The 13,705-nt window shown below is 35.6% G+C and overlaps 1 protein-coding gene across 4 annotated transcripts in view; it reads left to right on the top strand.

Moving 5' to 3' along the window:
* Nucleotides 1-13,705, top strand: part of LOC119145436 (cadherin-19-like) — a 69,040-nt gene that overhangs the window by 18,487 nt on the left and 36,848 nt on the right. For 3 of the 4 annotated variants that reach the window (XM_037381906.1, XM_037381904.1, XM_037381903.1), the window contains 2 exons: nucleotides 9,698-9,927; nucleotides 13,231-13,525. In XM_037381906.1, the coding sequence (XP_037237803.1) occupies nucleotides 9,727-9,927; nucleotides 13,231-13,525 (496 nt within the window). In that variant the 5' untranslated portion in view covers nucleotides 9,698-9,726. Of the gene's footprint in view, nucleotides 1-2,029; nucleotides 2,157-9,697; nucleotides 9,928-13,230; nucleotides 13,526-13,705 lie in introns of those variants that run through there. The other variant, XM_037381905.1, reaches the window with a different exon arrangement.

Raw genomic sequence — 13,705 nt, 5'->3', positions numbered from 1 at the left:
ACCTAAGCAGAACCAAAAATGAGGTTATTTTGTTTATTTTTATTATTCCTGCTTATTGCAGGAAGTGATGAAAGATTCATCAGCTGAAAACTAGACTAAGAGAATAAAAAGGCAAGAAACAATATTAATTTTTTAGCAAGTTTTCAATTAGGTATTTTCCATCTGTACTTCTCACTATTCTGAAAAATACAAATGCTCTTCAGTTTGTTGTCTCTATCAAATGGCAGGCAAATTCTACCCTTTATTACCTGATATTGTTGTAACCTTTCTGAGGGAAGTGCATTCTTTCAGCATTTTTCCAACTGACTTCGTCTGTGGTGGTGCACAGAGTGCATGTATGTATGTATGCAAGAGATGTCTGTCCATGAATTGAAATTTTATCTTTAAACTCTATTATATATCAGAGCAAATTTTATAGCTTATAATAAAAACTCTTAATACTCTTAAAAGTAATTATTCCCTGCTTTATTTACCTTAATTTGTTTCATTAATAAACAGACACAAAGTGAGTTAATGAAAATAAAAAAGGAAAATATTTTTTTTTTATGTGGGAGTATGGTTTGTTTCAGTGCTTGTGAGAGACTGTTTTTGTGATTATTTATTGACTTTACAAATGAGTCCTAGTATGTTTCCTCAAATGTAAACATATGAGTCTGATTTCAGTCCAATTTCTCATTAACATAGACTGAATGAGCTCAGTTAAGGGTGTTTCTGATTTGCCTCATTTTATGAAGAAAATTGACTCTGAAGCCAAAACCACCAGTTTAACAAAAAGTCAAATTATAGCAAAAAGCATCTACTTAACTGAAATCTTGAAGCTTCTTTTTATCCTGGGGAGTTTCATGTTTGGAGGAATTAAATCTCCTCAAAAAAACATGGCAAAGGTGAATTCATTGCATTATTAGTTTTAAGGTATGCAAAGAATAATTATGAAATAATAATAATAAAAAAGGAATCTAAATACTAAAGAGAGTTTTGGGGCATTTTATAAGGTGCCTTCCTGAAAATCATTTGGCAAACAGTTTCAAATGTGAATCACAGAATGTGGTCCTTTACATCATTATGATGACAAGTAGTTCTTCAGTACTGAGTGGTATCCTGCAGAGCCGAAAATGTTCCAGTAGGATTTACCCGGTGAATCAAACATCTTGTAATTGGATTTGCTACTTCTCGACAACAAAAAGCAAATGCTAGAAGGCAAGAATTTCGGTTTTTACTGTGTATGTGTGTTAGACTCTTTAATCGGAAAAATGTTTATGCTAAAAGATATGGGCTTAGTCATAATTTTCTATAGTGCAAACTCTCTTAAAAATAAATAATAGTCATAGTTAAGGAAAGCTACAATTAAAACTAAACAATTACTTATTTCTAGTGTAAAGAGTGCAGTGTATGTACCACAACTACTGGCATAACTGAGTCTTTTAGCATCTCAGCATCTGTTTACTAAATTGATTTTTTCATCAGAATAAAATTGCTGAAGGTATTGAATGACTGTAGAAAATTAACACAATTTTTCATAAAGTTAAGTCCTCAGGTAAGCATTTCAATTTTTATTTAGCTAGGAAGCACCTGGACAGAAGTAGGATGTATAGAAAAATAGTCTGAGAAAAATAACTAAACACAATCATTAAGTTACCCATGTTTAGACAGGAGACACAGATATTCCTAGTTAAGTTTTCCTTTCTTTTTCTTCCTTACAAGAAACTGAAGTAGGAATATCTGTGTCTTTTGTCTATGAAACTATTCACTGAATAACTTCTATTTTGTGGTTAATTACATGTGGAAAAGGTATGCTTCCAAAAGATGTGAAAGTGCCACACCAACCAGGAAAAAATCCTAAAGGTTTAATTACCTCTGGGGAATCTGCTGGAGTTCTGTGTGTGTCACTGTGACGTTCTCAGTGATAACTGCTAGTCCCTTTTGGGGGATTTCAGTTGACTCCAAAAGAAATCTTTAGTTTTTCTTTATCACTTCCTGATGTTCCAGATTTAATTTGAATATTATCTTGGTTCCAGCAGAAAAACAACAACATAAGCACTCACAGGGAAAGTTTACAGTAATATCGTGCTCCATCCATACACAGTGCTTACCTTAACCAGCGTTCTCAAAGGTCACCTCTGCAGGACAAAAGCGGTCTGACAGAGTGCTGGCCACCAGTAGGTTATCCTTCCCCACACACTCTGTTCTGTTGATGGGAATGGTGTGGATGACTCTCTCTTTGTACCCAGAGACTTTTTGGATGGGTTGGGCCATCTTCACCAGCCTGTTTGTAAAGAAGCTCAAAGGAATTGCAATGAAAAGACTTGGGTCTCCTTCTGTCTTCAGCATGACGGAAGTGTTTGAGGCTGCACTTCCAGCTCCGTGTTATATGACACATCACAGTGAAACAGTGATTTCATGTTTCCAAAATCATGAGAATCTTTGTCCACAGTCACAGCAGTGGCAGCAGTGACCTAAAGGAAGTCAAACATGGGAATGCTGGACGAGGCCCAGAAACACTGAGCTGGTCCCAGCTACATATATCTCCAGCAAACTGCAGATCAGCAACCAATTGCTCAGCTCTAAAACTACTGGTAGAATAGAGTTTAAAAAGTCAAGAGACTGGCTTTCTCATATGTATGCTCACATCCATTAGGAAATAACTACTATGCAGCCAGGTTTATATGACATATGTTGTCCTGGTGGACATATGACATGTGGACATATGACATATAGACATATGATATACATTGTCCTGGGGGATAGCAAGCTGCCCATGAGCCAGCAGTGTGCCCTGGTGGTCAAGGAGGCCAAAGGGATCCTCGGAGGCATTAGGACTTATGTGGCCAGCAGGTGGAGGGAGGTGATCCCCTCTACTCTGCCCTGGTGAGACTGCACTTGGAGCACTGTGTCCAGTTCTGGGATCCCCAGTTTGAGAGAGACAGGGAACTACTGGAGAGGGTCCAGTGGAGGGCTATGAAGATGATTATGGGACAGGAGCATCTCCCTCATCAGGACAGGCTGAGAGCTGGGCCTGTCTAGCCTGGAGAAGAGAAGACTTGAGAGGGGATCTTAGCAATGCATACAAATATCTTAAGGGTGATAAGAAAATGCCAAGCTCTTTTCAGTGGTGCCCAGCCACAGGACAAGGGGCAACGGGCAACACAGGAAGTTCTATCTGAATATGAGGAAAAACTTCTTTATTTTGAGGGTGACACAGCACTGGAACAGGCTCCCAAAGAGGCCTTTCTCGAAGTCTCCATCTCTGGAGGCATTCAAAGCCTTCCTGAAACGATTCTGTGCAACCTGCTCCAGGTGAATTTTCTTCAGCAGGTTGATTGGTCTGGATGATCTCCAGAGGTCCCTTACAAACCCAGTCAGTCTGTGATTCTGTGCCTAAGTTCAAAAAGAATAGAATAGCACCAATACTCACTGGCTTTAACTCAGAAAAAGGCTGTTTCTCAATGTGGTTTACTCGTCATTTAATGTAGCGTCACTAAGGAATGGGAATGACCAAAAATGCTGTGGTGTGAGGTTGTAAACCAAAATGTGTCACCTCATCCTCTATAGTACCTCCTTTGGCTTGTGGACTGAACAGGGAACAGCTCTAGCACTTAAGTCACTGCAGGAAATCTCATCCTTCACATTTGACCCCTTTCCCCTAATTTAAAAGAATTATCTTACCTTTCCCTACAGTTCCTATAGTTTTTAAATGGGAGAAAGGATTTGAAGAAATAAGTAACACAGTTTGATACTCTAAAAGGTGTTTGGAATCTCTGGTATGGACAGACTTCTGGCTACTGCTTGTCATGCTTTGAAGACTCAGGCTTTTGTCATTTGAAGTGACATCTGGGCTTTTTCTACAGTGCCACAGATATTCTAGTAAAATACCGGAGTTGGATAATGTGTGTTAATATACTACCTGAAAAGATAATCAGTAAACCATTAAAAAACAATAGGAATGACAGGATTTCTAGTCAGTCAACTCTACACTGAATAAAATCCACAGGCATAAAGGCACTAATCAACTAAAAAAGTAATTTCTCTAAAGCTATTTTGTCCTTGTATAACAGACAGATAATTACTCTGGCAATTCTATGCAATAGTTTGAAGGTCTTCCCTAATTATGCGATAGCATATTTACAAAATAGAGAAAATAATGTACCAATTAGAATGAAGTGAAATTTATATTACATTCATAACATCTAAGTAATTACTATCCACACAATTGGAGTGCTGAGTGACTAGTGGAGATCCATAAAGCTGTACTGTATTAATATGCACTACCAGTCAATGTAATTTGGTCAAACGTCACATCAAGTCATGTGTTAAGGAAGACTTCTCAAGGTTAAATAGTGGCTTTTAGTTGTGCAACAGACTAGCAAGACTATTGTTGATACAGCTATAATTAATTGAGTCAAGACGTTATTACATTTCAGATGTTAGTTCTGATAGCCACAGTAAAATTAAATTCAGCATACTTGTTAGCTGTAGCAGTTCAAATTTATTTTTAAAAAAGTGTGTGAAAGGCCAGAAAGTCAAAATATTTAGAGTCAATACAAACAATAGGGAAAACTAATCCATTATTAAACACTAAACTGATCATAAAGAAGCTAAATCAGACCGATAAATATAAGCTAAGAGGAATTATAGAAAAGGTGACCTGAGCTACAACAGGACTAGTATAAAATTTACAAATTTACCCATTCACAAAAATCAATAAATCAATCAAACAATCAATCACAGTGACAACTATGATATTCAGTAAAACAGTAAGTTCAAATAGCAAAATAAATTGCAAATTTTAGTCTTTTATTCCCACTGTTGCTCTTTATCAACTCAGTTAAACATTACTGACAAAACAGTGACTTCTGTGCCAGTCTGTGATGGTAGGGATCTGTGGAACCAGAGGGCAAATCCAGCACAGTTGGAGCTGAATATGCCATATTTACTCCTTAGGGGTTTAGTATGCCTCCAAATAAAATACTTAAAATACATGAAGAATGGAAAACTTACATAATGAAATATCTTGGTACTGTTTGCAAAATATCAAATCACAGCTAAAAATCAATGAAAATGGAAATGAAGAGTTTCTAATACATCAAACTTGTAAAAATTATTATCTGCTTCTCTGTGAAATTCAACAATGGCAAGAAGCAGCAATAATAAGATTAAGTCCACTACTTTGCACACTCTGGAAGACTTTGTCATTGTTCTATACAGATAAAAAAAAAAAAAAACCACACCAAAAAACCAACAAACCAATATCACAATACATATGCATTAATTAAACTAGTTGTTATACATATGATTAATTCTTTGGGAATTCTATAAGTAATATAGCCTAGGTGTCTACCATATTGTATGAAACCTAAACTGGTTAATGAAAATGAATCGATATACAGTCTTTATACAGTCTTTTCTGAAAGGTAAATAGAGCAGCAGCACTGCAATTGAAATGAGGTTGGTCAGCAGCCAGCCATATAAAATGTAACTAGGACAAACAGCCAACAGACATAGTACAAATGAACTAATGTATAGTTGAAACTATGAAGTTTTCTATCCTTTTAAGCTTTTCCTAACACAGTAGTGTGTAGATGTTAGTTACAAATACCCTTTCTTTTTTATCCTATTAAGTGAAAATTAAAGATAGCACCATATAAGGGAGACAACTTTCACTATAATTATAGCAACACTGATAGAGAAAAGAGAACTTGCAAATAAAACAATGTCATGGTAGGCCACTTCTTGAGATAAGAAATATGTTTCAGAAGCTGCATATTAATGAATTAGATTGGCTTACATGATTTTATCCACTTTGTTGTTGTTTACTTGATGTTATTAAAACAAGCAAAACCCACCAAATTCCACAAAAGAAATGTTTTTCAGTCTGGCATTTTTGGTTCTGATCAGTAATTTTAAGGACAGAGAGATCTGTTTTTCTCAGAAGCCACTGTTTCAAAACCCTGTTATAAAGCAGGATCAAGTACTTATACAAGATGGTCCTAATGGTGTCTAGTTAAGGAGTATTTACCATGACCCTGGTTACCATGTTTGAGTATTTTATCACCTCCTAATTAAAATGCTTTACTTATATCAAATTGGGGGTGTGTGTGTGTGTGTGTGTTACAAAATTAACCTGTTTTGTTGGTTTTTTTTTTTTTCCCTTATTCTTCAGCTAACATATCTGGACCAGAATTTATCCTCATCTTTATTGTAATCTCTTGTTTGTATTTTTTTTTAATGCTTTAGAAGGCTGGTTTTTTTGTATTTTACTTTTTCCACCAACTTCACTATAACCCAGAGGCTGTATTTTGTAAATCTCTTGTTTTTCCTATTGTTGTTCTTGCAATGCTAAGCAGTAACAGGTATTGTTTTGTAATGTAATGACATGGTCATAATTCAACTTTAATCACTATTATTTAAACAAAGGAAATTCAGAACCAAGTCAGACTATCAGCAAACCTAAAAGTAATATCCAGTTTCAAATGGTGACAGTATGTCACTTGGTGGTTCTAGAATGAACCTAACAATGGACTCTGCAACTTTGTGCAAAGAGGGTAAATCTGTTCTTAGTCAGGAAACTCATGATCTTTATTGGGTGTAAAAGGAAGATAGTACTTTAAAAGTAGCCTGTTTATTACAACTGCAATTGATATTCTCATTACTCTGTTCTAAGTATCAGTCTTTATTATTGCAAGCCAATGCAAGTGAGAGAGATGTACTTCCTGAAGAATAAGACAGGAACAGAACAATAGCCCCCATTCCTCTTGTTCCCTCGGGAAATTATTAGTGATAGTTCTTTTGCTCATCTCTGAAAATATATTTGTCTTTTTGTTTTCAATGAAAGATTATTCTATTAACAATTATCTATTTGTGCACATTACTATAGTACCTAAAAGCCCTGTGCTTTTACTAATCCTCCCTTGTGCTGCATATTATAATTATAACACAAAGTACAAGGTCATTTCATTTAGAAAGACCTTACAAATTGAGTGTAAAACAAGAGACAGCTGATGGATAGGGAAAGACAGAGGAGTATAAGAGAATGATGAGACAATACTAGTCACTGTGATTGGCAGCAGTCTTAGCACAGAATTACCGTAAACACTGTGAACACTTTTTTTGCCTTTAAGCAGGTAACACTGAAATTTAGACTTTTTTAAAGGAAAGACTAGAAATAGAGGAGGGAATAAGAAATTTGATTCTGAATATTTTACAAGACCTACTTCTGAGGATGAGTTACAGTCTGTGGAATAGAAAGAAGGTGATTGTTTCACAAGTGAGTAATTGGAATGGTAACATGTGCTGGCCAGAGGCTGGAGGCAGCGTCTCAAGGCCAAATGAGTCGGAGGACATTGGAAGAAAATATGGTTTGAAAGGTCCTGAAAGTAGAAGCAAAGTGAGTATGTCTGATACAGCAGAGAAGAGAAAACCAGAAATACATATAATTCTCAGGTCCACTACATAGCTTTATGGGGTATTTTTACAATAATTTGCCTACCATCTGTATTTTCCCAGGTAAAGTCTTCATACAGATAACAATGTGCAACACATCAAAATCTAAAAATGCTTATTTCCCCCAAGTTTGTCCAAGATATGATGCTTGAATCCATGTATCATAGGCTATTAACATAAATCAGTAAAGAGGCGACACTGAAATGGACCGAAACATTAATTATGCTCTTTAAGCTCCTCATTGCTGATGGCTAACTGCTGACTGTATTGCTAAAAGATGGCCAACAATAGACCAGTGTAGCCATATTCTGTACCCTCCCTATGTTGATATGTATACAAGGTGTCTGGCAGGTGAGTTTGATAATGAGTGCCTGTTTGGCATTCACTCTGCATGAAATACCGGCCCACAGACCTGAAATAATTTGTTGAACAAGTGGCCAAAACACCAGCTAATGGGTAGACGGAAGCATTTGCTGTGGCCCAGGCTGAATACCTGTCTCCTCATTTAAAATAATGATTGAAATAAATTTCTTTATGATACCTCAGAAAGGTCCCTTTGACTATTCAGCTTTCATTGTCTGAGTTGTCTGTCCTTTGGTAAGTACTGCAATAAAAATGTTCATTTTCGGGATTGGCTTCTGTGGAAATTACTGTTTAGTGTTAAATATACCTGTTATACAGAGAGACTTTCCAGGGCCCTTAAGCCTTTTAAACCTCACTCAAGCTTTATTTGAGAGCCAAGCTGAGCTTTGTTGGCCTTGTCTTCCATGTAACAAATATTATTCTTGCAGCTATAAGAAAATACAAATTTTCCACAGAAAATTGAAATGAGAAAGTACCCAAGTCACATTCCTTCTATTCAAGTGTCATCTTGCACTGTTACAGCTTTACAGTTGGAAATCAGAAAATGTTAAGAAACTGGAACATGCACTTTAACACTGGCAATTCAATATACCTTACTATTAGAACTCCTTCATTTTTCTCACTAAATATGCATATGCAGATTACTTTTTAACAGAATAATGTTCAACGTCATGTAAAATTGCTGGAAGGAAAGAAACAGTTGTCTATACAACCTGTCTGTCATTTTAAGCAATTATGGCATTTACCTTTGAATAAGCATGGGTATCAATAACATTACTTTTAAAATCATGATCTTAAAATACATAAATTCATATTTTATCCTGGACAGGAAAAAGGCTAATGGGTTTTTCAGGCCTAAAGTAAATGAAGCCAAATATTTTTTTCCAGTGTGTTTTACAAATTGACTGGCATGTGATAAATTCATAAAACAGACTGCTTCTGCGTAGGAAAAGTTATTCTTCAATGCTAAAGCCTGGAATAAAATCACTAATGTCTTTGCCAGGTAAAGTTTTACGACCCGAAATGTATGTGGTAAGGATTTTCAATGTTTTCCTTTTTTGCCTTATAGAAGGTGACCATTCTTAATTGAGCATTACATTTTATCTAAAATTTAGTTTAATTTACATCACTGAAAAGTCAATAACAGCATACCGTTTGTGCAAAGCCTTCATTTTCTGAAAGAATACTTTCATTGTGGCAATGAAACTAGATGCAGAAACCTACAGCTTTCAAGATGCATTTGCCCTTTGTCTGTTTAATTGAAGACAAGAATGTCAGACTTGGTAAAATCAGTTAAGAGGATTTCTTTTGACCAGGAAGGAGAAAGTTGTACATTTTTGCTGTTTCTTCATAGTACCCTACCACCTTTGCATTTTTACAGGCATTTTGCTGAGTTGGGAAAGAGGGAAAGAAGAGGTTAAAAAAAATATCTACACCACTCTATTTCAACTGTCACTCATCGGGGCCACTAAGGCTTGATGTGCACCCTTCAGGCAGTTCTGTGGCTGCTGCTGAAATGAGCCCTGTCTAAGCAGAAAGCAGAAACATACAATTATTCCAATCAAATTATTCTGACGCTACACAATGCAATTACCCAGCTTAATTTGGAAGATGAATTAATTGAAGGATGATTTTCCTTTTTTTTCATAGAAAGTCCCTATGTAGGATATTCATAAAGGAAAGTTGAATACTTGACTTTCATGCCAGAGTGTCTGAGACAATCTCTGGTTTAATCAGAAACAGACTTTTGTTTCAGCTCTTTCGTTTTAGGGAGAGGAGGAAGTTTCAAGACTGCAGATGAGCTTTTACATTTGCACAGAATCAATATGTAAAAGCAGAAAACCAAAAGTGATGCTTTGTCATTTTTTTTTTATTATTTTTTTCTCCTCTTCCACAGATGAAAATTGATTGAAAGACTGGTTCAGCATGAATTGCTCTGCACTGCTATCTCTCATGCTAATGCTGGTTCAGCTCTGGCCTGGCTCTCCAAGCACAGAGAACCGCAGTGCTCAAAGCACAGATCAGCCTTTCACAGCAGTTCGAAGAGTGAAACGTAGCTGGGTGAAAAGTGAGCCACTTCTTGTGACTGAGGAGCAGACTTCAACGGTGCCTGTGTATGTTGGACAGGTATGATAAGTAATCATTCAAGGATGGTACGAGGTTAGATTTATTGTGCTGATTAGCAGTTTAGTACCTTCACCTGGAAGACCAAACATCTCCAGTGACCTGAAAGTATCAAGAAAGATAGAAAGAGGAGCTCAGGAAGTTTTAATCAGGGCACAACATCTCTCCTTTCCTGTGACCTTACTTAGGGTCAGAGTACGGATCCAAGAGCTGGAGGTTGTGACAGTACCACAGACCTTCCTTCACCTAGGTCTGCTGTCAAGGAAACCCCACATTCACTGTGTTACTAAAACTAGTTCCATACGCAACAGATAGAGATATCAAGCTGAAAGTTCCTTTCTGTCTTCTGAATGAAAGTTAAGGACTCATTTATCAACATCTGGCAATTTGCTTGTGCTATTTTTGGCACAGCATTAAAGCAGCCAAACTGAGTGTAGTGTAGTTTACAAACAGTATTTAGTCTGATTTTCTATTACACTAAGTAGCAGCTGATTTACCCCTCATTAATTTTTAATGAAACAGATTAATACTAAATCCTTTTACTACTGAGAAACTACAGGAATCTGCATGGTTCATTAGATTAATGTTGGGTTAGCAAAGTGAGCAATTATTTTTCACCCTCCTTTAAAAATGTGCTAGAAGATAATTGCCTTAATGAGGTTTTATCTGTGCCTTTCTTCCCTCTGCTTATTATTATTATTGTTATTATTATTAATCATTATTGAATGTTATTCGTATTTGTATGCTAGAAGTAATTCTTATCTTGAGATCTACTTTTCTTTTCTTTAAGGCACTTTCTAGATGAATGAACCAAAATAAGTTTAACTGCTAATTAACTAGCACTAAAATTTAATTTGGCCCAAAGGGTAAAGTGCTTAAAATTCATTAATTACTTTTTCACAGCCCCTTCAAACTAACTACTATGGAAGTGTGATGTCTCTCTTCTGAAATAACAAGTGTAGACACACTTATTTTTTAATTATTATTACTTTTCCCATAGCTGGAAAACAGCTTCCTGTAAAAAGACTTCATAAATGTCACGTATTTTCATACAGCTTTAGAAAAAATTCATAATAGTTCCTTTCTATTTCTCACAGGTAAAACATGGAGAATTTTTATTGAAGATTATGGTTAATTTATTACAGTCTAACCATTATCTAATCAGACATATTTACTTGTGTCTTTTTATTGAGTAGAATATACTTTGCTTTCAGGAAACTAAGTTATAGACTATGACCAAACCACGAATTTTTAGTAAATAAGGCCCTGAAGGAAACTGTATCAACAAAAATACAAAGGTAGACAGTCTCTGTTTTTAAGGCACTATTCCACATCAACTTCTTTTCACAGTCAGATTCAGAGCTCAATCTTCAAATTTCATTTAAAATAGATGCATAAATCCTTTCCCACTATCATGTTTAAGAAAAAAAACCCCATCCATCAGCACTGCAGTGGCAGATATGTGAGGACAAGTACATACATTCTTGTTTCCAGTTCTCATTTACAATGGGAAGAACATTTTTTTTTTTTTTTTCGTGTCTAGCTTACTAAAACAGGTAAACTGAGAACCTTCAGCATGCTTTGTCATGGTCAAAGTCAATCTTTTGGGGAGAAATGATTCTGAGTGAAGTGGTTCAACATAAGTTATGTCTAAAAAGCCAGTCTGAGGCATGCTTCCCGTCTCTAAGAGTTTGATACACTCTATGATCCCATCTGAACCCCATCTTAGGTTAAAGGTGTAGATACTCAACACCTTTTCCATGCCCTGAGGTTCATGAGAAGGAAACCAAGATTTATCGTTCAAAAAGAAACTGTGGTGCCCCTTATCCAGATGCCAGTTTTGGATGGTGTTAAAATTAAGTTCTACCAGATCACTCATAAAGTGGTGAACCTGCTCCATGTTTTGCACACAACGACTTGTGTTGAAAATATTTGGCTTTAAGTTGCTCATGTTTGAAATGGTTCTAAACTCCCTAGCCTTGAAAATTCTGTCTTGTACTGGCAAGAGGAATTAACTCTGTATAATCTAGGGTTTAAATACTGTGACAGAACTCAGAGCAGGAACTCAAAATTATTCCTCATACCTCAGAGCAGTGTCCTCATCGCCTTTGGAATAAACTATCCATTTAATGCATGCAGAAAATTATGCATTATGAAAATCTTCAAAAGGTATGGGCATTGTTCCAAAGAAAAGTTAAAATTATTTTTGCAGCTTTAAAAGCTATTACAAAATATGTTGAGTAGATTCAATAGGGAAATGTGCCCTTTTTACACCTCATAGTCACTTCTTCCCCATCCTGTGGCCTTATATCCTACACTGAGCTGTGGGGTCAATAAGCATAAAGAAGAACAGTGAGATTATCAAAGTCAAAAGCTAGACATATTATTTAAATTTTAAACTTGCTGCTTTGTAGGAGAAGCAGGTTTAATAAAACTTGGGTTTTTTTTCTTTTTGTTACATTGGATTTTTCAATTATTATCCAGGCTCTTAGACATTTTGATATCTTTTGTTCTAAACCCAAAATAAATAAATAAATAAAAATATGATAGAAATTGTTGTTCCTATAAAATTCAACTTTGGATGCTTGACATTTTAAGAAATTAAGTTATTGCTATTAAAAAGGTGTTGGTGTGTACTGTTAGCATTAACAGAACTATTTTGTTGGCATAAACAAATGCAGCTGGACCGCAATGGTGTCCAGGGCTCAGCTTCATCAGAGGGTGTTCATCCTAGTAAAAAACAGAGGATGCAGATCATCCTGGAAAGAAATGGAAAATGTCTATCAATTTGTTTTAGAATAAATAATACAGGCTTATACCATAGAACGGCTTTTCATCTCTTCAATACAATATTTCAACAGAAATAGAACACCAGTGTCTTTCATTTACACTTAGTATTGCTGAGTACAAAAAATATATAAAACTTATAAAGTACACTTGGCGTTCATAATAATAAAAATGTAGATAATGTTTAATGACCTTTGTATCATTTTCAGCAGAATTTTATGGAAGATGATAAAGCAACGATTTAAAGTAGGTACTTACAGTCATTCCCTTCACTTCAAAGTGGCTGAAGCATCATTTTTAAGGTTTACCATGCATTTATATTTCTGTTATATCAATACTTTAAAACTGAGACATGACTGACTGAAAATGTGACAGTATGCTTTTCTAAATATTAGTATCCAAGAAAGCTTACTAATCACAGGGTTCACTGTAGAATAAAAACAATGAAAACCTAAAATGAATATCCCAAAACTTTATTCCTCTTATAATGCAGCTTATTTTTCTGTTTTTTACTTGCAGCTGAAATCAGATTTAGACAAGCAGGATGGCAAGCTAAAATACATTTTGACTGGGGAGGGAGCTGGAAGCATTTTTATTATTGATGAAAATAATGGCAAAATTTATGTGATACAAAAGCTTGATCGAGAAGAGAAATCCTTCTACACTCTAAGAGCACAAGCAATTAGCAAGAGCACTCAGCTTCCTGTTGAACCTGAATCAGAATTTATTATCAAGGTTCAAGATGTCAATGATCATGAACCACAGTTCTTGGATGGACCTTATGTTGCCACTGTTCCAGAGATGTCACCTGAAGGTATGACATGCCCTGAACTAAACTCTTTTATTTCCTGACCTTTTTCTAGATAGCTATGTTGATATAAAATGTTAATAGCATATTTTATGGACTGCTTTTCAGTGAGAAGAAAGCAAAGTATTTTACAAGCTTGAAAATTTGGAAAGGTATATGCTTACACTGAAGGTTGTGCATACCTCT

The sequence above is a fragment of the Falco rusticolus genome, chromosome 3, assembly GCF_015220075.1.
Source record: "Falco rusticolus isolate bFalRus1 chromosome 3, bFalRus1.pri, whole genome shotgun sequence".
NCBI lineage: Eukaryota > Metazoa > Chordata > Aves > Falconiformes > Falconidae > Falco > Falco rusticolus.
This window is presented reverse-complemented; position numbering and strand designations above follow the sequence as displayed.